The following is a 26,655-nucleotide window of genomic DNA, read 5'->3' as shown; positions in this document are numbered from 1 at the left end:
ATAAAAAGTGAATGTTCAGGGAAAATTTCCCATGGAAGAGAAATTGCTGTATGCTAGTAAATATGGCAGTAGCTCTCCCTACATATTTGTAGAGAATGCTGTTTGTTATGCACACAGGAAATGAAAGGAATTGCCTGCATTACTGCTAATTTTACAGTGTCCTGCTGAGGTCTTACTGAAACGTGCTTTTTCAGGGCAGTGTGGTGATTTTTTGCAAGTTGAGACATGTCACAGAAATTGTTGGTCAAATGCAAATACTGATTAAAAAGTGTAGAGGGTTTGGATTGTTTCTGAACTCTTTTTTTTTGGTGATGTGATGTAGCTCTTACATCTTTCTCTACCAGGAGCTCATATTGGTAATCCAAACTGTATGTTTAGTCTTTGTATCTGTGAGAATACAGGTTGTCTCTAATTAAAGAAGAGTTTGGTTTGGTATTAAACCTGTTCACCTGTTCAGTTTTTAGTTTTGTTATTTTTCCCCCGAACACAGTTTTGCCCTTGGCTGATTCAACCAGTAAGCTTTGCAGGCTTTTAAGGGTTAGAGTGCTTTTTCTGTACTCTTCTTTTCTGGACTTCTGTTTATGCTGTTTGCAGGGTGAAAATGATGTGCAGAATCATAATGTCTTCCTGCACCCTAAAAAGAGGCAGATTAAAAAATGCGGGCAGTAAGCCTGGGTAATAATTTCTCAGTAAATATTTTACTGCTTTTTCCATCTGTTACACTAAAATCTGACTTAAAGTAGACATAAATCTAGTCAGAAGAGGTCACTGGAATATTAATCATCAGAATTAATCCTTTTAGACATGTGCTTGGTATGAGGCCAGCTATTCAGATGTTTAACAACGAACATATGTTGCTTATCTGTCTGGCAGCTCGCCAGTGAAGTAAACTTTGAGTTTGTGGTGGTTTTGTATCTGTAAAGTACACTGCTTGTTTGGTGCAAGTTGGTGCAGTTTTTCTGTATGTCGCACATGGCACGTAGCCTGCTATTGAAGAATGAGTTCTCTTCAGGGTGTTCTCAAAGAGCTATAGTCTCTTAGTGTTGCATGGGAAGAACTGATATCATTCATGGTTGACCTTTTCATGGTGCTTCCCTATGAAGTACGATGAGCCAAATTTAATACTACTTACTCAGAGCAGAGGAAGAGACAGTATTTCAAGCAGAGTAGTACTGTGGAACCCAAATACAGCTGAATGAAACCTCACCCTGCCTCCACTCCTGCCGTTCTGACTTGGAGGAAACATTCATTTATGTAAATACAACTCTTTCTTGAGTCAGGTCTGGACTGGACCCAGCATTTCTGTTTCTCTCCTCGTAGGAGCATGCTTCATACTCGACAGAATAATGATTATTTCATATCCTAATTATGGAACTGATTCATCCCCCGGGGCATGGAAAGCAAACAGTAGGAGTGAGTGCATCATTAAAAAAGTAGCGTATTTTTAGAGAGGAGGTAAAAATAAAATGCGACTCTATTGAAAAATTTCATGATAAAGAAAAACAGCTTGCATTAGAGGAACTTTTTAAAGCAATCTGAGATTATGGCTGAGAGAACAGATTTTGTTAGTAACATGTTTATACTTTGGTCGCGAGAAGTTATTAATTTTCTACTTGCCTTTATTTTTTAAGGAGAAGAATGAAAGCTCGCGCTCCTCCTCCACCAAATCAACCTTCTCCAGCAAGTAGATTTCACAGTGAGTGCAAGTCACCTGCTGAGACAGCTGTAATTTCTGATCAGAACCTTGTGAGCATGAAGGAGAACATGATAAACAGATCAGTGGACTTCACAGTCATTTTACCCAGCGGGGTGGAGCAGAAGAGCACAGTACAAGGAAGGTAAGGCTTTGATTAGCTCCCACTTTTTGGAGCCCTCTGTTCCCAGGGGCATACTTGCTGATATTAATGTCTCCCTTTCTGAGTTGATGGGGTTTCTCTGCCGTGCTTCTCTCTGCGTTTTAGGCAGCTGTTGTACCAGAGAGCCATGTTGTCCCAAGACCCATGTATAAAGGCCCCTCTCTGCTGGGGCAGGAAGTCTTTAACAGCTATTGTGTCACTGTTTTCCTCACGGATCACCCTCAGCATGTGTATGGATCCGTCTCTTCCCTGTAGTGCTACTGGGCTAGTCTTAGGTTGTATCGCACCTCATAATACAGAGGGGGTTTGGTGCAGTGGAAGTAGGTGCTGCTGGCAAACAGCAATCCTGACAGTATGCCTGTCTGGAGTCATGCCTAGAAGCAAGTTCAGAAGATGAATGATTCATCACATTCAGAGATCCTGCCTTTACAAATACATTGTGATTGTGTAGACAGCAGAGCATCTGCTGGTATTTAAGAAGCCTTTTCTCTATATAAAAGTGTATTGGTTTTTTGCACGGGAAGAGGGAGAGGTTCTCCTTGTCTCTGGGTACAGTCAAGGGCAGGTTGTATTGGAAAGGCAGTTTTGAGATAATTTGCTTCGCCATGGGAGCTCTTTCTTCTCCTCATTCTCTCTGCGAGAACTGTTTTGAAAGAGGGAGACTTAACAACTTTTAAGAAAGAATTTGGAAGAGTTTTAATAATATATTCAATACTGTGATGAAACTGTAGCAAACAATGGTGTGGCCAGCAGTGGTCAGGAAACTGTAGAAAGTGATAATACCAGATAAGGTGGATATGTAGAGATGCCTGTTGATAAATCAGGGTGTGTGCTTATTTTACATTTGGGGTTTGCAACAGTTAGTCTGCATTCCTGTAAAACTACTCTTCTTGGTCTGATATATTAGTCTATTTTGACTGTTTGTCTATTAGTGTATTTTGATGGCTGAGGAGGATGTGTACAGCAGCATGTAGTGTCTGATACTTCATTCTTCCCCCTACTCTTCTTGTAGAAATTAGTGTTCACTTAGCCACTCTCAGGAGACCAGTGCAACTTGTGTGGGTCAGCCCCAAAGCCAGAGTGATGTTAAAGGTTTTAAAGGAAAGCGGTGTTTATCAGAGCTCTCAAATTACACATTTAGTGATCAAGTTTTTATGGGGAGATTTGGACTTAATGACAGAAAGAAGAGAACAGACTGGGAAAGTAGATCAGGACATGAAACTCGCTGGCCGTTAGATCCCAAAGAAAGGTGATATCATTGGCAAATGCAAGCCATCTGGGAGCTAACAAGAGGCCAGTCTTCATGCAACATTTTATATAGAGAGATACATAATTGCCATATGGTTAGAAAAGATTTTCTTCTCCCTCATAAAAAAACCCCTGAAAACACACTCCAAGAGCACAAGAGCGGTGCTTTAATGTGACCTTTTGAAGAACATACAAGCTACAGGAGCAGAGAACAAATGGAAAATCCTTGTACAATAAACGTTCTGTCTCTCATGTAGGTGTTTATTATCACTACCATTGCTATCACATACACTGAGACTGAGTATTTTGATCTTTAGAGTCTTTAGCTTGTTGACTAAAACCTGAAAGAAATGTCAAAAATTAAACCTTAGATCTTTCTGTGGGGTTATTTATATCGTCTACGTTAAGCACTCTAAACAACAAAAATGTTCTCTTCATTGTTCTCTGAAGGTGCCCACTTCTCTCCATTGTCTGCATGACAGGTCTAGGCCCCTGATTTAGGCAGCAATTAAATTCCTGCTTGTGCTAATCTGCTCATCTGAGTACCACCAATGCCTAACCTAAGTAGGAGGTGTTCTCCCTCAGCGCTGTCTTGAGCACTTGGAGTGGAGAGTTAGTGACAAATGCCAGGCACTGATAGCCAGCTGTGGGAAGTGGAAGATTATGGAAACTGAGGAGGGGAGTAAATCATCCTAACAAGTTATGAAATAAGAAGAGGATACCCTATAATGAGCTCTGTATTATAGTGGCATCAGTCTGTGAACAGATCTTGTGTGCTGCTGTTCTTTCTAACTACTGGAAGATGAAATTTCCTGCACATTAACACTGGTTACGATTTTAGGGATGTAGAATACAAAAAAAAAAATGTCAAGAGCATCTGAAATTTTTACGGGATGAACTGTCTTAAGTCTCCAGGTTTGGATGAATGCCCAGGCTTTTTCATCTTTTTGCATTGTTTTGGCATTGCAACCTGGACAGCTATGAAGTACAATGATATTCAGAGGTAAACATTTAATGATAAAGATACTGGATTTAAAAAAAAAAAGTTTCATATAGTTTGAAGCAAGTATGGGAGCCAGTGCAGGTAATACTGTATTTTCCCTGTTCACTCTTTTTACCTATGCTGATATCATGGAAGGACATTTCAGACAAATTCTGCTGTTGTTTATACTGCTATGAATCTTCAGTATTTTCATTGCCATCATTATAACTGCATTCTGCAAAATCTGCTTTTGGGTAACCTGGGGAAATAGCTTTTTCTGTTGCAGAAAAATTTGCAAAACCTTGCCCTGGGCATCATCATAATGAAAAATGATTCTGTAATTTCAGGAAAGCAGTTCACAGAGCACTGAAGTACACTAGAGGATGTTTGAAAATATAAGTACTGTAGCTAATTAGTATCACTTAAGGTTATTATAAATGAACCAAGCTAAAAGTCAAAATCATCTCTTTAAATTTGTTCATTGTATGTAAGCAAAGCAGCACATTGTTAGTTTTACTTTGTTCTCGATAATAGAAAGTTCCTATAAATATCAGCAAGAGGGCTGAAAATTCTCATTGAATTTTCTTGAAGGATAGTTCAAGAAAAAAAGAAAGTGTGCTCTTTACAGATATTTTATTGGAATCTGGAATTTTTAAGTAGATTTATTTATAAAAGTTAACTCAAGCTGACAGTCTCTCTTTAAGAGTTTATTGCCATCTTGTAACACACAGTTTATTCTAGATTTTGGAAATACGTAGTGCAGATTTTAGGACAAAGTTGAGTCCTCTAAGGAGTGTGTGCAGCAATAGAATAGTATTAAAAAACAGTTTTCTTTTTTGAAATGATTGGTCCCTGTGAACTCTGCTGTAAAACATGTAGAAGAATTAATGAAAAACTGTTAGCCTTTTCTCCCCTGAAAAGGATTATAAAATACCCCCACCAGTAATCTGTATATGTACTGTTGGATGAGCACTAACTGATGTGCTGAAAGAATAGGCAGCGCGTTGACCACTTACACATTTTATGCATATAGATCTGTAGCAGATCCACACAAACTGTTAGCAGGTCTGACAGAGGTGATGGCTAGACATTTAGTAAGAAAATAAGTGGAAAAGTTCACAAGAGTTACCAGAAACTTTTTCTGTTCGTGATTCTCACAGGTAACACTTTCAATGGGTAACCTATAAATAAAGGGATCATGCATCTCTCTCCATTCACACTGAGTGTCACTGAGAAGGACTTCCTCATTAACACAGATACAGATGTTTAGTGTTAGCACCTTGAGAAGTTAGTAGTATTTGAAATACATTGCAGAAAAATGGGCATGTTTGAAGCTAAATGATGTTTGGTTTGGAGTTGTCAGCACGTGGATGACTGATAAGCAGAAGTGTAGACTGGACAGTTGTTGCTCCTGCTGTTATCTTACATGTTATACAAATTCTCTCATACACGTGATGCACAGAGAGCAGGATACTAGAACAAATAATAAACTAGCTGAAGCTGTAGTCCCATTCTGCAAGTACTGGAGGACAGACCTCAGTGCAGTTTGTGTTATATGGAGCATAAAGCTAATGTCATCACAGAAAGAATATTCTCGCATAATTCTCAGTGAAAGACTCTTAAGTGGTATTAATTGTGGGCTTATAGCTCAACATACAGAACAGTGTCTCAAGAAAGACTGAAGGTGTGAATTCAGCCCAGGTTGGTAAAATGTGAAAGAGGTCTTGTTAGAAGATGATGAACAGGGCATATACAGCAAAAGGGTTAAAAATGAGCTTAACTAAATACTAAATAGGGGTCAGGTCAAAACTACAGTAGTTCAATGTAGGCTTTAAAAAAAAATAAAAATCTTACTGGAATAATTTACAGAGTAATTTAAGTTGGCAGGGGCCACTGGAACTCACCTGGTCTAACTCCCTGCTCAATGCAGGCCTCACAAGAGCAGATCGCTCAGGGCTGTCTCCACGCAAGTTTGAATACCTCCAGGGAGGAGGTTTCCGAACCTCTCTGTACCCCTGTTCCAGGGCTTGACCACCCTTGTGGTGAAAAAATGTTTCCTTGTACCTACGTGGAGTTTCCTATGTTGGTACTTGTCTCTTGCCCTCTTGCTGTTCACCGCCGAGATGTGTCTGGCTCTGTAAGCCTACCGGTTGGTTCTTATGGACAGCAGCAAGATTTCTCTTCACTCTTCTCAAGGCTCAACAAACCCTTCTTGTGTGTCATCTTGGTGTTCCTTCTTTGGACTTGCTCAATTATGGAAAATAAGAGCCAAATATACATGAGCAAAATAAGAAAAGAAACAGAAAGCATTTATGAGTATCTGTTTATCACGCTTCCTGTACTACTTTTGATGTAGCTTGCTATTGTATACATTTCTGGTTGTGTAGGAAAACTTCCAATCTTTTCATGAAGTGCCTGCTGTGCTTTGGAGCATGAGAAAATAATAATGACTAACGATATTTCCTGTTTTTAAATGCAGATAGTGAAAGCATCAGAGACGTGAGGTCACCCCCTTTATGCTACTGTTTTTCTTTTCCAGTCATTTGTCACTTTAGATTTCTAATGTGTGTTTAGCATTGACCTAAATAAAGAAGATTCTTTCTTTCAGTTTGAGATTTTTTTATAGGCGTTTGTAGCATGAAAATAGAAGGTAATAGGAAAGTCAATGTCACTTGATAAAGTACAACTTTGTCCAACACATTTATTTCCTAGAGGTACAAGACTGTATTTTAAATAAGGAGATTAAGCTGAGCCACACCCAAAACAGCCCAGTTGTTTTCTGCCTCTTAAACTATAGACGTCTTTGCTGCATTTTACTGGTGAACAACAGGACACAAGTGGTCTGACACACTAAAACTTGATCAGGACTTCGGCCTGATAAATATTGCTGACAAAGTAGTAATTCTTTACTGTCCAGTATTGGTGTTAAATGTCAAACAGCTTAGTAATACGTTATCAGGACAGAGCTAAAGTACTTTCTTTTGCTAATAGTTGTCTGAACCATCTTGTCTGAATCTTAAATTGGGTTCATCCTCCAGTTTTATTTCTGTGCTCTAGTATTTGCTTATCAGTCATTAATGTTTGGTGTCTGTCAGAAAGTGTTTGGTCTCCCCACCCAAAATTTCAGCAACATCTTATTAAAATAAGAAAGTAATGTGTTTCTTAGCTGAGTAGTTGGAGAGGCAGGAGACATTTAACTTCTTCATTTCAGCTTTAGATTTAATCCTTTATGATCAGACCTGCCTGAATGTCAAAGTAGAATATGCTCTCCACTAGGTCTCAAAAGTGGGTTAAAATCAAGTGCAGATACGTGTGGAACAAGACGGAAGCAAAGGAAGAACTGACTCTTTGCATCTTCCAAGAGATGGCTCTTGGAAGATGCAAAGAGTCAGTCCTTTGCTTCCATCTTGTTCCAGCCGTATTCGGCCCAAGGTTACAAAGAAAAGTTGGTCTAGATTAGTAGGTGGCTCAGTACCATTCTTTTGCTGTGTTTAGTGGCTCTCTTCTGTTTGTGGCATATACATGGAGTTACTTGAAATAAAACTCCCATTTAAAATCAAGCTGTGGGTTTTGGGGGTTTTTTTTAAGTGTTTTTAATGAAATAGTTTACATGAGGCAAGATAACTGTCCAAATTTGAATGAATTATCACAATATTATGCACTACAGAAATATATTAGCGTTCCACATTAAATAGAAATGTCTAGCGCATGGAACACCATGTATTGCGGTTCTGCCAGGTTATTTGCTTTTCTGTGAAACAATAGTAATAAGGCTGAGGGGAAAAGAACACATGCAAATTTTAGTTTAAGAGAAATATGTCTGTAAACAGACAAGCTGAGATCTTTATCAGCGGACTAACACTTTTTTAAATGCTCACTGCTGCACAGCTTAATGAATATTCATGTAAACGTCGGTGTAGGTGGGGTTCTCCTATAGTTTTGACTTAAGTAGGTGTAAATGTTTTTGTTGGTGTGTGGCGTGTTATGTATGATTTAAACATGGTTGTGAAATACAGGCATTTGCAACTTGGGGACAGTGCCAGAATAAGTCATTGTGAAATGACCTGCTACAGTTTCGATTTAGATACTACATGTTTCTGTTTAGATGCTGCCTATGTTAGCAGTTACCACAGCACACTGTTTTTCTGAAGCCTCCTATACATATTAATGACATCTGTTTTCCCTGTTTGATCTTCAGTCATCATCTTCTCACTGTGTTCTTCTCTTTTCAATGCAATCACCTATTTCAGATTTTCCACGCTTGCCACTTTTTCAGCTCACACTGCGCAACTCAGTTAAACTTGAAATAGGTTACTGTAAAGAAGGTCCTTTCTCATTGCTTGTGCGGGAAGAGCTGTCACCTACGTGTATTTTAGTCTTTTGCCAGTTAATAAGGGATTGTTCTCATTTTCCATTCTTGTCATCTCTGCCAGTAGCTCTCCAGGGTTCTTCACCAACTTCTTGAGCAGTTGTTGGCCAACAACACATACACAGAAAGAAGATGGGCAGCCCACCACAGAGTAGTTTCCCAGATGCTGACAGCTCGCAGTTGAAGGGCAATTCTTGAGCTGCGGTTGTAATGGTGGTAGCTGATAACCTGTGAAGGATTTTATTTTCTTTGAATTTGCTTGCATTTTGAATCTGTATACAGTTTCACCAGTTTACACATTAGAAGAGATGCCAATTCCTTTGGCAAATATGCTGTCTGTGCATTTATTTTAACTTCCTGATAGAAGAAAAATATCCCATGTATATGACAGGCTTCAGGTATGGCTGGTAATTTTTTTCAACTTACGTTGTTTTGTTAATGACAGATTCTGGTTTATGAAACCAAAACTTTTCAGAAACATAACCAGTTTTAATAAACTTGTTTTCTCTGATCCTGGATGGAATTTTAGGGATGAAGGTTGAAAAGAAAGAATCCTTCAGTACGCTGGTAGAAGAGAGTTTCTGGATGTTGAGGAACATAGTTCATATATGCTGTGTCAGGCAGTATCAAGCTCCAGTGAATGTTGAGTTATTGATGCAAAATGGAGTACCTCCGTAGAGAAGCATGGAATAAGAGAGGGGCAGTGACTGACTCTCTTAACCTTGTGGTTCAAGAATCACATCTGCAATAAGAGTTCTTGAGAATGCAAATACTTGAAATCAGATGTTTTTATACAGGGTTAATATTCTCACCAAAATAAATACGGAAGGGATCTCTTGTAGTTGGAAATATTGCTGGTGTCAAGTGGATTTGGGGTGGGCAGACAACTCAAAGTTGTAAGCTGAAAAAGAAATAATCCTGTCTACCTTTTGTTCCAGATTTAAATGTTCCATTTAAAGTTGCGTTATGTGACGGTTCAAATCTAGGTAGAGTTCACCATACTGTGAATGCATCATTTATTTAGATCTTGTCTTCATGTTAAAGAACAGGATTTGAATTGGAGAATTTAATGTATGGATTTAACAGATAAGATGGACTTTGTCCGCTCTCAGCTTATGTTTGTTAGTGCTCTTATTGGCACTGTTGTCTGCCTCATAGTGAATAGTTAATTGCCAGCTCATAAAAGCACACTGAAGTGCGAATATATTTAATTCCTAACATTTTATCTGATCTGTTTAGCATTTCAAAGCATTAGCACTGTTCCTTCTCAAAGATGGTTAACTAGTGACACATCCACGGCTTGTATTGTCTTTTTTTCTCCTGTATTAAAACTGAGGTAGATTTTTTAGCAACTGTGTTTTTTCTCATGCTAACAGTGAATGTCTTCTTCCCTGCAGTAAAGCTGTGATGGATCTATTGGTTGATTTGTGCAGCCAGTATCGCTTAAATCCGTCCCAACATAGTCTTGAACTGAAGTCTTCGGGAACTCAACAACCTCTGAGTTACAAGCCAAACACTTTGATAGGAGCACTGGACGTACAGACGGTACTTCTGAAAGAGAAGGTTCCTGAAGAGAAGACAAAGCGACCTCTGCCAAGGGTCCCTGAGGTCAGTACTCTGTAGGGCTAAAATGGTGCCATGAAACATCATTTTCATTCCTGTGATTTCAAGCAGTTCTTGCAGTCTTTGTGTCTTCAAACCAGATGAGAAAGGCTTGAGATTGACTATAACCTGCTTTGCTAGCTTCACTGATTTGCATGCAGGCTGGCAGGTGCTAGTCTGGACTCCAGCATTTAGACAAAATGTTATGTTGGATGTTGTTGAATAGATGGAAACCTGTTCTTACAAAGACCCTTGATTGAAGACTGGGATGGTTGAAATTTGTAGTAGTGGCTGAAATGAGTGTTGTAGGATTGCATGGAGGTAGATAGGGTTTTGGTGGTATTTTGTTTGCCATCTTTATTGAAGATATGGGAGAAGACTGATCATTAATAAATGTATTTCACAGTATTGTGAAGATTCAGATGTAGCCATTTGCCAAATATGTTTGCTGAAATTTTTATTATTCTGAATTTGTATAGCTAATTACACTGTCACGCCTTTCAGAGTGGTACTTGTAAACAATCACAAATTATGTCTGCCTCGATTCTTTTTCCTTATTCGCCTGTTCTTGTGAATGTCTCCTTAGTTGACAGGGGAGTTCTGGGGGGGGGGGGGGCGTTTAATAATATTTATTGCAGTGTGGTAAGTCTGCCCGGGAGGAGTCAAGACAATATGGAAGTCCCCAATGCCTTTCTCATTGTAAGAGAGCCTAGCCATCACGGAGGGAGAGCTGAGAGTTTGTGTTTGTTTCTGCAGAAATCTGTGAGGTTGGTAGTGAACTACCTGAAGACGCAGAAGGCTGTGGTTCGAGTTAGTCCAGAGGTGCCTCTCCACAGCATCATCCCAGCTATTTGCGAGAAGTGTGAAGTCAGTCAAGAGCATATTGTTCTTCTGCGAGACAGTATCACTGGGGAGGAGCTGGAGCTTAGCAAGTCCTTGGAGGAGCTGGGAATAAAGGAGCTGTATGCCTGGGACAGAAAAAGAGGTGAGCTGAGACTGAAAGCGGTCGCTGCAGAGTTTGATGATGCACCAACAATATTATGGGCAACTTCAAAGCATTTGTGCTCTTGTTCCTTTGGGGCCTGGCTGAAACAGCAGAGCGACATCGCAGTCCAGAGAGCAGCGCGGGTTTGTTCAGTGAGCTGTGCCCAGAGCGGCAGCCAGGTCAGCAGCATGCCCAGACGTCCCTGGCTGCTCTCGGGCCCTGCGCCAGGCTGGGCTGTCCCCTGGCAGGCTGCAGGTTGGCCCAGGGCAGAGCAAAAGGAGGAGCTTCGCTACCTCCTGAAGCTGCTGTCGGTATAGGTGTGCGTAACACGGGGGCCTCGTCCAGGCAGAGCCTCTCACCTGCCTGTGGAGTGGGTTGCAGAGAAAGACAGGAGAGACATGCCGTAATGATGGCAGCTGCGAAAGCTGAGAGGCAGAGGCGACAGACCAGGGCTTATGAGAAACAGACCGGATAGGCTCAGAGACGGTTCCTCCAAAGAGCGAAGTTATTCACAGTTTAGTGAAGAGGAGCTAAGAGGTATTGGTATTTAAAATTTTGCTCTCTTGTTTATTCACCCTCACTTTCCGTTCTCCTAGACAATATTGTAGCGGCAGCTTCTTGGGCTTGAGTTTTATCGGCCTGATTGTGTATTCAAATAGCATAATTACGCGATGTGCTTTAAAATATACCTGCTTTAAAAATACACATTGACAAGCGCTACTTCCTTTGAGGTCAGACAGTGATATTCATTAAAATTGTCTCCTGCAGTTTCTCTCAATCGGCATCACTTCCAGCACAGTAAATGTCCTTATTTATTGTTTAGATAACGTCAATCTTGTAGGTGCTGAGCAGCAGGCTTATTTTTTATTTATATAGTTATTTATTTATGTTGATGTTCTGTCTCTTCTTTCAAACTCCTTTGGTAAGTGACAGTTCTACCTCTGTGTGAGTCAAATTTCAATGAGTTTAGACTTTTAAGTAAACTAAATGTCTCCTTTTCCTTTGAATTGGTAGGATGTTCAAAGAAGTGGCTGACAGCATGTCATAACTCAATTGCGTGTTTGTTTGGGTTTTTTAAGACATGTTTACTGTAATTAAGCCAACCATTTTGGAGCAACATATTGAACATGCAGAGTATTCAACAGGATACATTCAGCATACTTCAGGGACAACTTATAGAGTAATTATCCTAAGTTTTCCTTTAAAATGAAAGTGATGGAGTATATACTGGTGTAATATTGGTCCTCAAATCCGGCTGTAGCCTGTACAGTCAAAACCAAGACTTTACTTCAGGGCTGGGTTTATAGCAGCAAATTACATAACACTTCATAGTGTGCTGCTCTCTGCATTAGAATTTTTTTTTATATTTTATTCTTTTTTTTAACCTTTCAGTACACCTTTCATTATGATAAACCCCCCCCCATCCTGAGTGTATTTCAGCCTTTTCTGCCTTCCTCTTACTCCGCACATTGGTGTCTGATGAGAAAATGGGTAAATACACATAAAATTTACAGTTTCCTTTGTTACAGCAAATTCCTTCTTCCTGTGTTCTCATTTGTGTAATCTCCAAGAGGTGTAATCCCATTGGTTCAGTAGCAATTGGTCTATGAATTGTGCATCGAGTAGCTGTCCAGTCTGTTCAGTTATCAGAACAGATAGGTTTTTAAAACACATTCCCACTAACAAGTAAGGCATCAGAGGTGCTGAAAGCATAGGCTGTGCTTGTAAGAGCAAGTTCTAGAAAAACTTTGTGCTTATCATTCTCTCCTTCCCTGAAACAGAAGTACTGAGTGCTGAAGGATTGTTAAAAGACAAGCTCTGCTGCCACCTGCTTACTTAATTCGATTTAGCAGTTGAAGCAGCTTCACAAGTGAATCAGGAATTAATACAAACACAGGTAAACTGCTTCTAGTAGCAGCTCTGCATGTCTGTTGTCAGTCAACATTTTTTTCTGTAATGCTTAGGAAAAAAAGTACTAGGAGTAATTAATGAATATGGTGGTTTACGAGGCAATATTAGAACTTTAACATGTCTTCTCTTGTCCTTTCATTGCCTGCCTTTTCCAGTTCCTCCATCAAAAACTCAGTCTGAACCTTCTCTGAACTATAGAGGTACTGTACAATGCTGCTGAGGGAAAGCCGTCTTTCCCTTCACACTATGCTTAATGTGGCTTTAGTAGATGGATCTTTAAGAATGTCGCATAAAATGCTGTAGAGAAACAAGCTTTTTTTGATCTGTGTTGTCTTTTGCAAAGTGTTGTTTACATGTCTGTGCTTTTGGTCAGAACACACACTGTGCATGCTGCTTTTTCAGTAATTGCCATTAAAATGCCAGCAATTAACAAATCCTGTCATTTAACTGTTCTGTGATATGATATGTTTCTATACAGATTCCAAGCCTTTTCAGGTTACCTAAAGCATGATTAGTTGAATTTCAGAAATACTAACATTTCAGAGGTCTCCTGGCTTCAAAATTTATTTAGTAGCAAAGACAGAAAATTTTGAGATCTGTGAGATCTTCCACTGATTTCAATTAGCATGAAACGAAGCATTTTAATATCAAACCTATGTATACACATTGGATAACTCTGAATAAATGCTGATTTCTGAATTGCTGCGGTAGGTGGGGTTTGATTAGATTACATTGGTGCTTCTGCTTCTAGTTAAACAGAAAATGTGTGTATTTAGTATATCCTTTTACCCCACTGAGTCTGTTATAATACATTGCTTAAATTAATTTTCCTCAAGAAAGGTATGGTTGATTTCTAACTGGCTTTACTTCTTTGCATTACTAGTAAACACAACATAACAAAAATAAAACTGTGGATAACTCTTTAAATTTTCAGGAAGGAAAGAAGTCCACCTCCAATAGGTGACAGCCATCAAGCAAATCTTAGCTCATGGCCTATTGCCGCTTGGCTTCACTAATGCCCTAATCCTCTGTCATTACTTGCTGTGGCTTCCTCTTATGCAGAACATAATACTAGAGAGAATATCTACTGTATTTATTTAAGAAAAATTGATACAGATTTATAAAGATTCCTTGTTGGTTTGAGATGATACACCATGTTTAAAATCCCAATTTATTGGTATTATACAACGTTTAATGGCAACATTGACAATCAGCTGTTACTGACGTAGCTTATGCTAGCCTTTCATCATTATCATTCATAGTTGAAGACTGTGTGAGTAAGGGAGTCATGATCCACATCTAGTTGCAGCCCAGCCCCGAGCAGAAAAACAGCAGTTTTTGGGGAATGAGCATAGGCACAGCTTAGTATTTGAGGAAGGTATTAATTTATGACTGTATTTTTTTGCAGTAGAGTTGCAGTGTTTCTTAAGGATAGTTTCTCCCTGTTTTCCTCTGGGTTCCCCATCTTTACTCTTCTACTGTGTTTTGAACTACTGTATATGCTTAACACCTTCTAACACCTGACATTGCTGATATGCTAAAGCGATCTGTGTGAAAATCATGTGCTTTGTGTGAAATGCAAATCAGTTTACTGGAGTTCTGGGATGAGGGGGTTTTTTTGTGAAGTCAACGTTTATTTTGTGTCAACAAGCAAGTCATTTTGCATTTGCTTCTTAATTGTTATTAAACAAGTAAAGCAAATATTACAAGAGAAAGCAATTTTTCTCTGTACATTAAACTTTCTGTGTGCTAGTGGGATACTCTGATGTGCTTGGAGCCAGGGAGAAACCTTTACAGCATTATGCAGTGTCCATTAAAAAAAGTGGAAGAGCTTTACAGTCTGTATATTGAATGTCAAACCAGTGGTTGTTCCCTGTAATGCATGACCTTATTTTGCTCATCCAGTTTGTCTGGTGTGGGGGAAATTGAAGGGAGACTAAACTGGCTGAGAATTCTTACGGTTCTTTAGCTGGTTCAAGGAGGACATGCATGTTTGAGCTCTTAGAGCCTGAGGTACATATAAACTCGCCTCTTCTCCCACCTGAAGTAAAAGCACCAAGTTGAGAAAAGATGAGCACAAACAGCTGGTTTAAGCTCTAAGGAGAGCCCTTTTTGCAAGGGAAAGGTCTCTTTCCTCTTCATGGAGCTTTATCCAAATCCACTTTGAGAGTCTTTCTGTTAAGTCAGGCCTGTGAATTGTTGAAGATATTCACCATCTTTTTTTTAAAAGTCTGTTGGGGTTTTTTTTACTATTACAGTACTCCCATGAGTTTTAAGTGAGACATCTAACAAGCATTTCTGAAGACAAAACGACTTGCTCATTTTTTTGCCTTTTAATAAGGATTACTAAATCGTGATAGAAAACTTAACTGTAGTTTATTAAATTACTCCATTTGTCTCTATTAGATTTTGGAACAAACTCAGAACAAATAAAAGTTTGATGAAAAAGTAAGTGCAGGATCTGACAGTTACTTAGATAATTCAGTTCATAACATCTCCAGTTCATAAAAATACAGCATTAATCCAGGATGTTTCAAAATACTGATCTTCTGAATCTTTATTTCAGAAATGTAAAAAATATTCCATTATGATTGTTTCAGAACCAAGTCGAAAGGCTTCAGTAAGCAATGATGCAATAGAAAAAGAAAAGGCAAGACTTCTGGGATTGTTTAAAGCTGATAGAAGAAGCAGCAAGGTAAGTGTTCAGCAGTGTACTACCTTACTAAAGAGAATTTTTTTCTTCCCAGATGTATTATGTCTGTGGATGGTGTCGTTTGTTTGGGGTTTTTTGTTTGTTCTTTCCTTCTTTTCTCTATTCCCTCTTCCCTTTTTCCTTGCTTCTGTTAGCAGGTGCATAAAGTATGTTTAATCAGTGCAGCCTGATGGAGATACCAGCTGCTTATTGACAGTAAGGCACATTGACCATTTACTGCCCCCCCCCCCCCCTCAATGCTGTGGGGTCCGTGGGTGTTAACAAAGGGCAGTAGTTTCAAGCAACTTATGTCCGCTAACTGGTAGTGCTCACATTACAAAATGCATTTATGAAAGAACTGATGTAATGTAGTACAATTAAGATATCAAGTAGAAGTGTCTTATTAACTCTTCTGTGCATGGGTGATAACCTGTTTTAAAGCATTTATATCTTTAGGAAGCTCTCTGCAATCATGCTATTGCCATCTCCAAGTCTGTAAAACCAGTGAATCAGGTGTAGAAGAAATAACTTGCAGTACTAAACTGAAGGATCAGTATCTGCTGGGGTGCATGTTAGGCATTTCTAACTTTGTTTTTAATCTTGAGTTGGAAAATTTAAAAAAGGAATTTCCTATAAAATAATTTTCTTCTGTTGACCTGCCTTTATGAAAAATTTTTCATTCATCACAGAAATTAAATACAAAAACCCCTTTATAACTCAAGAACATAAAACACTGGGCTTTTAACTTCATACTTTTTGCATCCTTCACTACAAATATTGGTGTCAACTGATTTTGATTGTAAAGTATTTAATACTCCAGGATGTCAGAGTAAAAAGGGATTTTTCTTTCGTTTAGTTTAAAAAGTCCTCCAAGGCTTTTGCAGTGAAATCATAAAATGTGTGGCTGATTAACTGGTACTAAGAAACATATGCTTGTTAGTGGACCAGTGTTTCACTTACCCTTCCAGTCTGCTCAGTTATGTTTTTATAACTGTGAAAGCTTTCAAAAAATCTTTATTAGTTTTCTGCCCTTTTGATTATGATTGAATTTGGAGTGCTTTTGCTGTGGAATAGCTTCCTTTAGGAAGCTGGGAGCTACTATGTTGAAAAATCTGATCTGTCATGGATGCTGAGCTATTCTTAACACCTTACAAAGGACACATGGAAACTGTATTTTATGAGATAGGAAGTCAGTCACTTTCAGAGTGTTTATCCTCTGTAAGAAAATATTTCCCATTTAGAAGGGAACAAAAGCATAACTGGGGCAATAATGCTGTATCTGCCTGGAAGAATCAAGTAAACAAGGGAGCTCAGCTTGAGCCTCTAGAGCACGCTGCGGGGCTGTAGTTCCTCTGGAAGAACCAAATATATTACAGCATGCAGTTTCTGCATTATAGTTTGTCCTCTGATTCAGTTTTTCTGAACTTCAGTATGAAGTGTGTGCTCTTGGAGTTCTAACTCCTGAAGCAGCTTGGATTTAACTTGTAAAATATATACGCTTGCAACCTTAGAAAAAGTTGCTACAAAGCATCCAAATTCTGTGGTTACTGCAGTGGGTTTCTCACAGCTGAGTTTGGGATGAGTGTCCCGAAATTGCAAACTCCTGTCTTTTTTTCCTATTCTCTTCCTCGTGCTTGTTAATCACAAAGGAGGTGATACTTTGAGGGGTTTTAAAATACAAATTTTAATAGATGTTAAGGATATCGAGGATCAGTTAACAAGTTATAAGAAGTATTTGACCTGGGAAAAAGTAGGAACTGTACAAACAAGTACGAGAAACTACTTCTAAATCTGAGGTAAAGGTGTAAGTCTTTCTTGCTGCTAGTTCTGACAAGTTAATTGACTTTTCTTGGTCATTTCTTTATTGGACTCCTGCTTGCAAAGGACAAACACTCTGTCGGAAAAGAAACTAAATCAGTTACTTTGTTTAGTCTAGCAAGGAAGTCATTGTTGCCTTTTCAATACGAACCTCTAGAAGTTCGAACTCAAATAGATGGAAGAATTACTGAAAACCGAAGAGTAGCGCAGCACACAGGAACAAGCAGGTGTTAACTAGCCATAATACATCTGGCTTGGTATTGTGGAAGATCTCTAGCCAAAAAACAGCAGTGAAACTGCTAAACAGACTTAGTTAGCAGAATGAGGGCAAATTAATTAAGTTCTTTTAAGAAAGGATTTGGTAGGTTTATAAAGGGATTATATGATGGGATGCCCTGTGATTTTAGGGCACTGGAATCGAAGGCCCAGATTTCCTAAACTCTGCTCTTTACAGTTATTCTTACATTTTTACTCCTCTGCAAGACTTAAGTTGGTTCTGCTTATTTGTTTTATTTTTTTGTTTATTTGCATTATGATTTGCAGTGGTGCTGTGTGTGTATGTATATATGTGGTCATGCATAGTCTGTATTTTAGAACTATTTGATAGTGAGAATTGTCCAAAGTCTTGCACAGTAGTAGCGCTGCAGAGCTGCAGGCATTTACAAGGGGAGTGCAATTTCTTTTACAAGGGAAGAAGAGTATTAGCCTGTGTTGCAAACTGTCCTGGATCAGGTGTCACTGCACACTACAGGCCTACGCTCAGATTTCCATGCCCACGCACATGCTTTCTTTCTCAGCTAGCTCACTGAAAGCAATAATCGTGGTATGACAATACACTAGATCTAACTTTTTGAAAAAAACTATATTAAAAACATCGTGACATAGCATGAAAGCAGAGTCCTCCTGTTCTCATGGTTGATACAAATGTGTTGAAAGTATTTCTTTGGTTAACTTTGTACTGCCAGGCTTAATGCCAGATCAGGTATCATCTTGTTCTCTCCATTCTAATTTTATGCTGGATCAGTTACCCTCTGTTCTCCTGCAGCTGGCATAAAAAACGTAAAGGTGGCATGAACTCCGTATCTTTTTTATATGAAATGTAGTCACGTGCCTGAGGCTAAATCCAGATCAAATTGGCAGTGCTAAGCAATCCAGTAGAGCAGAGGCCCTGTGCAGACAATCATGGGATCTGGGCTTAAGCAGGGTACATGCTAGCGTACCGAAGCAGTCCCATCATTGACAGGGGCAAGGAAGAAGTTCTCTGCTTGTTCCACTGTGTGTGTGGGTATAGCAGAGACTTGCAATCTGGTCCCTGGTGCTACAGGAGTTGCTTACTACCTATTCTCCTCCTTGCCCAAGAATTGTTCTGTTTCTTTACATTCTTGGTTTTAAATTTTTCTGCTGATAGATTTCTTAGGGCCTTGCCTACATCAGAGAAATTTTGCAGACTACTTCTGTTTCTCAGCAATCAGGTCCAGCACTACTGAGACAGTTTGTCTTGGTTCTGTAATGAGGTTTGATGCTTTGCTCTGGCATGTTTTTGCTGTTTTGTTTCCTTTGCTGCTGCTGTGTAGGATACTTGTTTGTGTTGCAGACAGAAGAACATTTGAGGATGAACAGAGATTGTGGTGAGGAGGATGTTTTTAGTTCTGCGTCTACAAGTGAAGGAAGCTTGGATGTAAGTACTAACACGGCTTGTAGATGCTATTGCCTTCCTATTAGATCCCGCAGTTTGAATAACCAGAAACCACTGCTATTCCTGATGCTTAGCTAAGTAGAAATAGCTTACTTCTTAGCAGGCTTAGTTACTTGAGTGCACAGTTCACATATCTTGAAGTAGTTAAAATGCAATGCACTGTCTTCAAATAAACTTGCTAACTTCACTATAAATAAAGTTTCTTTCGAAGTTAAATTCTAAGCAGTTGTGAGCAAAAAGTGTTTTAACCAAGGACATAGGTGTTGTGACTGTAAGACAGTGACAGTACTGCATGATGCAAGAGTATGTTTGCCTTATCAGTGACATTTAGAGGGGGCTTTTTTCTTATAAAACCACACCTCATTTTTATCCCTTTACACGTCTTCTGCAGCATGACAGCATTCCATTTGTTTCATAAGTAGCTCAGGGGTAGAGATTACTTTTGCTTTAAACGCTGGAAATAACTGAAAGGTTTTTTGTTAAGTACTTCAGTAGGTTATGGGGTACTAAAATCCTGTGAACCATATTTAGAAAGGTTTTTAAGTGGCTGACAGACTACCAAATTATGACGATTTAGGTATCTAATTAGGAAGTGTGAATCCTAAATATTTTTGTAAGGCTGTTCTGGTGGATTAGTAAACAAATACATGGTGTGTCTTTTTGTTGCTTTTCATTACTTGGCTTTTTGTTACTATATTTTCAAAACCTGGAGAAGAGGCTGTTGATGACATGATAGAAGCCTGAAATGTAAGGTTCAGCTCTGAATCCCCCTTTCATAAACAGGTATTTGGAAAAGGAGTGCTGATTTGCAAAATGTACAGCTGACTAGCCACAGAGAAAGGTGACGGAAAATAGTGGGAAAAATGGAGGAGTGAGAGAACAAATCCCAGATAAAAAGGATAATATAAAAGAAGTCAAAAAGGAGAAATAGATGGAGAAATGATTGGCTGCGAGGTTAAAAAACACCTACCTCCGCAAATGTGAAGACTTCCTAATGAAGGAGTACCGAAACAGGAAAGCTGCTTGTAACACTAAAAAGTTGGGTGACACTATAAAGATGAATGTTTTAGCGAGAGAGCTCTATTAATATATAGTGCTAGTAGAGGGTGATGTGTGGGTATTTGAAATATACTAGGTAAAAGTATAGAAAAAAACATCACAAGCTCTGCCAAAATAAAATCAATTTGTGGTTAGTATTTACTGCTTTTATAAATTAATCTCAATATCTTGATACCCAAGTACTAGAAGATGAGGAGGAGGAAGAGGAAGGATTCCAAATGAGGATATGAAGGTAGTTCAGATACTCTGAACTGTCTTTTACACTAGTGTGTGGTGCTTTCCTTAGAAGAGAGACATCTCTTAATTTATTTTTGTAGGAAATCTTATAGGGCAAATCATAAACGAAGATTTTTATTCTTTTTTTCCTTTGACATTGATGGAAAAAAGTTTCAAAACTGTCTTGGACATGTAACTGTCTTCTAAAGGCACAGGTGATAGGTAGCAAAGGGATCTTGAAGAGGTAAAAAATGTTTTCTTTTTACTCAGTTACATGAACATGTCAGGGATTTAATTTTTTTTTTTCCCCTTTCCTCTTAAGAGCAATTAATCTTCAAGAACAATGTAGCCATTGTTCAGTGTTTACATCTTTCATTTCTGGCTTGACACCTGTATTTGTATGACCACTGATCCTGCTAAGACATAAATACATGCTTAAATGAACGTATTGACATAGTTCCATTTATTTTGGTACTATTCTGTTAAAGCTTGCAGAAGATGTATAAAATTAGTCTAACAGGTCTGCTCAGCAGCACAGAAGGTCCATTCTTTGAACAGGCTAGATGGGCTTCAAGAAAAAGGTCAACAACTGTGATGTCTTACTTGAAAAATTCTAAAATACTGTAAATTTGGCATAGATAACTTGTATTAATATAAGATAAAATTCAAGTGGGAATGCCAATGAAAGCATTTTATAATTTTTAAAATTCAGCTTAGCAGTTCCTTATGGGCTAGACTTTTGAGACCCTCAATCGTTCTGAGTAATGCTTTATTCCACTTGCTCGACAGATATCCTCACTTATTTCCTTCATTGAAACTGAGCATCCTTATTCAAAATAAGTGGTATATTACATAGCCATATATGCAAAATACACATTTAGAACTCATTATATAGAAGTTTCATTGAACTAAGATAGGACTTTTGGCAAAATGTCATCCAGTAGAGGCTTCCTCTTTTGCAGTTTCCTCAGGTCTACTTTCTGTTACTGTTTTGGGTCATCTGAAAGTATTTTGCATTTGCTGTGCGGGAATCAAAGCCAAAGTTTCAGATTTATTTCTGAAAGGAAAATAGTTTGCCATTGCCTTCCACGTAGTGCCAGGAGATACACTGGCTGGATTAGGAAAATTTTCTTGCCTATAAGGAAATACGTGACTCATGAAGTACTACTGGGGTAATGGGATGAATTTCGGTATGCTTAGTTTAAATCCCTTCCTCAGTATTATGTGGTGGTGATGTGCACTGAATTGTAGAAGAAGTAATGATTCTATTCTGGGTATTGATTGGGTGTTTTTTTTTTTTTTTAAAACTGGGCAATATGAAGGAATGGAATAAAGGTGTAAGAAACAAGAGATCCTTAGTATTTATTCAAGCACAAGTTATATTCGCTTTTTAACCACCAAACCATTCTCAGTGGCATATTTATCGAATTATTAGTGCCTCTAAAAATACTTGGGATTGTTGATGGGGAAGCAGATTTTCAAAGTCAAGATGGGAAAGTCAACACTTATGCTTGAGGTGAAAGGACATTTGCTCCAGAGTATCAGCAAAAATAAAGGTGAAAAAAGAAGAATTTGTTAACACCTTAGAGGGTGTAAAAATACAAGAAAAGAATTCTCCATGACAATCCTCAGAGTGCAGCAGTTCATTATACAACACGCCAGTAAAGGATCTGAAATCTAATGGTGTCTTGTAAATGAAACAGAAATCTTTTCCCTTAATCCGTTCCAGTTTTGTGCTAAGCAGATGAGCTTTCTATCTGGGTTAACTTTACACAAATCAAATGCTGTTGAAATACACTTGTGTATAAATACAACATACAAACAAAGCAGTTAGAAGTTGCAGCCCAGTTAACCATATTCCACTTTTTGTGTGCCAAAGGCAGACAGTCAGAGCTGGAATTTAGAACAGCCGGGGAAAAAAAGGGAGTTTAAGTCATCTCTGCCGCTTGGTGTCACTGTCCTCAAATAAACAGTTGATCAAGATGAAACCCGATATTTGGAACGCAGTACTAAAATTAGCTGTTTTTATTTTTGGGGCCTTTGTGTTTTCATAAATCAAGAGCGAAAAAACAACGTCCCAAGTGCTGAACAACGTGTAGCTCTGATGTGGACTTTGTTTATGTAATAAATCAGCTTGGGAAAAAAATATTTAGAAGTACAGCCAGGGACACTTACCAGAGGATTTGAAACTTCAGCACAATGTCTTATCACACAAGGTTTCTCTAGTTCAAACAGGGCTTCAGCAGAGCAATGTTAGAGGATTTTCACCAGGACCATTTTTAACAAATCTGGTCTTCACTGTATGTCTGAATAGAGGTGTTACTCAGAATCAATGAACCTAAATGAAGCAGGTAGTCCAGTAGTTCCCTGCTTAATGAATCTGTCATGGCTATTATTACATATGTTCATGGACAAAACCATTGGAAAATACAATGTAATTTTAAATTCCAAACAGTTATTAGATAGGTTTAGGATATATGTATGGTTTTTTTTATTTCATAGTACCTATGTAATTGCAGTATCATGTTCCAGAAGAAAATACTGTGCTAGTGTTTGAATAAAGTCATCAGGACTTCTGGTGCATTAGCAACCTCAGCAGTCTCTTCTTAAATGATGGGAACAGCTATTTTCCCTATAAAGGCCTTTAACAAATAGATTATTTACCTTTTCAGGGCCTTGTTTGCTCTTAACACACTCAAACTTTTATGCCCTCGTTGATGGCAGAAGTTATATAATTCATGATAGGCTTTCCCAGTTCAGAAGTGGTTGGAAAGAAGGATCAAGTATATTTATGCAAAAGTGATTGGAAATGTGATTTCTCTTCAACCATGTCAGGTCCCGGGTGATCAGTTAATACCGTCTACTGTCAAGGATTTCACCTCACGTGGCCACGTACTGTTTTGGGCAGTAGGAATGAGAATACTGCCCATGGCATCTAAATAGAAGTTAACAGCCATCTGTTTTTAACATGTCCTTGTGTCTGACAGTCACATTCACTTTAAATTCCTGTTTTCATGTTCTTGCTTCTTGGTCTCCTGGTAATGCTTAGGATGATGTTGGTTACGTGTGTTTATTTGTACTAGCAGGGTCAAATCCTGGGATAGTTCTGATGCATTTTATACAGCTATCTATGTACTGTCAAAGGCGTAGGTTGTGATCTGGCCTTGAAACAATACTGCTTAGTGTGGTTTGGTTTGCAAAATGTAAAACTCACCAAATTTGAGAGTTGCCTAAATACTACAGCAGACTGATCTGTTGCCCCCAGTCTTCTGTTACAGGGTGCCTGTAAGCCAGTAGTTAGATGGCACAGGATGACACTAGGGAAGATACAGTATAGTTATAAATGTTTTCATTTGTGCAACTGTTCACATGACTAGAAGAAAAATAGATCTATTAAATACCAGATAGCTCAGGATAAGGTTCACCATCACAGTAGAGTTAGTTTTATTTTGATATCCTGTGATATTCTCTGGGGAAAAAAAAAAATCATTTTATTGTTAAGTTTCCTTGGTAAGAAGATAGGTTTGCCAGAGCCAACTGGCTTGTGACTGGCATTCAGAAAATTCCAATAGGTAGCAAAGATGACAGTGATCAACCTCCTGTCTCCTTGTCTATTGAGGGCAGCACAAGAAGTAATGTGCTTTATATATAGCAATGAAAATCTAACTTAGATGTTAGAGGGAAAAAAATTTGACTGCATGGAGGTTTTACAAGGGAGCAGGTTATTAAAGAGGCTGTGAAATCCTTATCATTGCCTAATCTGTACAACCTCCAAAAATGTCTAGAGAATGAGCTACACATACTTGATTCTGCCTTGGAGCAGAGGGATAGATTAGGTGGACCGTGGAGGTGCCTTTCAGCCAGATTATGGCTGCTGAAGAGATGCAGCTGTACCCACCTCCTTTCGTGGCGTGCACTTACAGGATATTAATAGTCTTTGTTCATGTGAATCATAGATGCTTTTACGTAATATCTTTAGATTTTTTCTTACAGTATGTGATAGCAGAAGGCAAGAGCTTGAAACAGTGGCTGCCTGCCACCAGACCAAGTTCTTGCTCCAAAGCGCAAAGCATGGTGTTATTAGACCTATTCACAGAAAAGGTCCTTGGAGCTAGTATTAAAAAAACAAAAACCAAAAAACAAAACAAAACAATCTCAGAACCAGCTGAACTACTCTGGCTCAAAACAAAAGAACAGGAAAAAAAAGAAAAAAATAGCCTGAGGCAGACACCTGGAATGGAAAGTCTCAGCATCTACGGTTAAAGCATGGTAAAGTTACAAGCTATTAAAAACAGTATCTGGTGAAGAGACATGTCTGTCTGCTGACCCTTGTTCTGTCTGTGCTGCTTGGCTTGTACTACCACAGGATTGCCAACTTCATGCATTCAAAATTCACTTGTCAGCTCTTGCCCTCACCACACAAAAGTGGCTTATGATCATGAGATTTGAAAACAAATCATTTAGGGTGGACTTCCCTTCCCTCCATTTGGCTTCTGAGCATTGGTTCTGTAGAGGTCACATTTCTAAACATTTTTTTGCAACTGTAAAGGTTTTATTAAAGACAAAAGATTGTTGTGTAGTCGTTGGTTGACAGAACATGCATCTTTACATAAAACTGCATGGTTCAGAGTAAAATCATCACAATGCGTTGCATTCAAGTTGTTGCTTTTAAAAAGACAACTCGGAAACTTCAGTTCCTGCAGTGGTTTTTGCAGGACATTTTGAAGGAAATATTCTCAAGAGATGTTCTGAGATGAACAGAGAGAAATGGATCAAGTTGAATCAAAAGGGCTTGAGTTAGGGCCATATCTACAAAAGGAAATGGACACAACTATGCCTGACAGTGCCTGTTTTAAATACCTGGCAGCATGGGCTTCCATTGCACACTGGATCTCAGCATCCCAGACTCAGACTTCCCAAGTTTGGAAGCCACTGAAGTCTGCGCGGCAGGAGTTGCATGTTAAACGCTGCCCATCCTCTGTGTCTGCTACCTGCCTCTGCTCAAGATTGAAACCTCGAGTCAGCTGCTAGTTTTAGGTATTTAAAGCTTTCACTCTAAAAGCTTACCACCTACCACTGTTAGCTAAAATGTGAGAGCGCCAAGTTCAGTTCTCCTCTTTGCCTTGAGAGATACCAGCTGATCTTCTGTCTCTCTCAGGACCATTACTGAGGGAATTATTTCCTCCTTTGCAAAGAAAACCAAAATACTTGCTGGGCTGGAGACTGCCTGGAACAAAGCTGTGAGGTATTCTTGATGTGGGAAGCACCCTTTTGTAAAAATACCCAAATATTCAGTGACTCAGAAAGAGAGAGCAAGAGCAAGCTTAACTATTCAGACCAGTAACGAAACAGCTTAAGTGTGGTGGCAGCTCTGGGTTCCAGTGCCAGCGCCAGAGATGTTTTTCTATGTTTTATGCTAAGCAGATGTTAGATCCAGCAAATAAGTAGTCACTGAAGCTAGAACTGGAGGAGCCAAAGGGCTGTTGCTCGCTGCCCAGATGAGTGCCCTAATCTCAGTCTCTTTCTAGCTAAACTCATATTCATGTCCATGAACAGAGAATAATCTCCCTCTGCTCACGAGAGAGGGAAGTTTCTTTTTTTCTCAATTAGAAGAGGGTTGTGAACCTGGATTTACCATATTCTTACTGAATCATTGAACTTGGGGCAGGGGAGAGGACAAGACAGGAGAGAAATACCATAGCTGCCTCGGCTAGCAGTTACATTTTTGTGGCGCCAGGTTTCTTAGTTGTGCCTTAAGCACGCCTATTGGACCAAGCCCCTTGGCTGATGAAGATGGAGAGATTTGCCAATTCCCTGGATCCCGATGGAGTTTAGGCAGGAGGTTAGAAACATGGCTTCTCAGTAGTTTTCGTGCTCAGCACGCCCAGAAGCGGAATTCAGGCACCAAACTGGGAGTGAGCACATCAGAAGGGTATGTGTCAGGGTTATTGAAGGGAAAGCACAAAGCAGTGTGAGTTAGGGAGGCCCAGTCTAACAGGAGCGTGGTAAGTTAGGCTAGCGTGAGGCAGTTCAGCTTCCAGACCTGGGCTGCATGGCATCGTTCTCCACACTGTGGATGTACCCAGTCGGTGTGGCGTAAGTTGGCTCAGATATCTCCCTCCGATGTTTAATTAAGACCTGGTGACACGCCCTTAACCACCCAAATCCTTTTATGTCTGATTCATTTTTTGTTACTGATTTCACTGAAAAGTTCTGAAGTT

The 26,655-nt window shown here is 39.1% G+C and overlaps 1 protein-coding gene across 13 annotated transcripts in view; it reads left to right on the top strand.

Annotated features, from left to right (window-relative positions):
• The window catches only part of COBL (cordon-bleu WH2 repeat protein), a 210,837-nt gene that overhangs the window by 91,708 nt on the left and 92,474 nt on the right, over positions 1 to 26,655 (top strand). For 9 of the 13 annotated variants that reach the window (XM_052787441.1, XM_052787443.1, XM_052787440.1 and 6 more), the window contains 6 exons: positions 1,632 to 1,838; positions 9,853 to 10,063; positions 10,814 to 11,042; positions 13,109 to 13,153; positions 15,554 to 15,648; positions 19,058 to 19,141. In XM_052787441.1, the coding sequence (XP_052643401.1) occupies positions 1,639 to 1,838; positions 9,853 to 10,063; positions 10,814 to 11,042; positions 13,109 to 13,153; positions 15,554 to 15,648; positions 19,058 to 19,141 (864 nt within the window). In that variant the 5' untranslated portion in view covers positions 1,632 to 1,638. The remainder of the gene's footprint in view (positions 1 to 1,631; positions 1,839 to 9,852; positions 10,064 to 10,813; positions 11,043 to 13,108; positions 13,154 to 15,553; positions 15,649 to 19,057; positions 19,142 to 26,655) is intronic. The other 4 variants (XM_052787445.1, XM_052787450.1, XM_052787439.1 and 1 more) reach the window with 3 other exon arrangements.

The sequence above is a fragment of the Harpia harpyja genome, chromosome 5 (assembly GCF_026419915.1).
Source record: "Harpia harpyja isolate bHarHar1 chromosome 5, bHarHar1 primary haplotype, whole genome shotgun sequence".
In the NCBI taxonomy this organism is placed as follows: domain Eukaryota; kingdom Metazoa; phylum Chordata; class Aves; order Accipitriformes; family Accipitridae; genus Harpia; species Harpia harpyja.
Note: the sequence above shows the minus strand (reverse complement) of the source record. Positions and strands in the feature narration are given on the sequence as shown.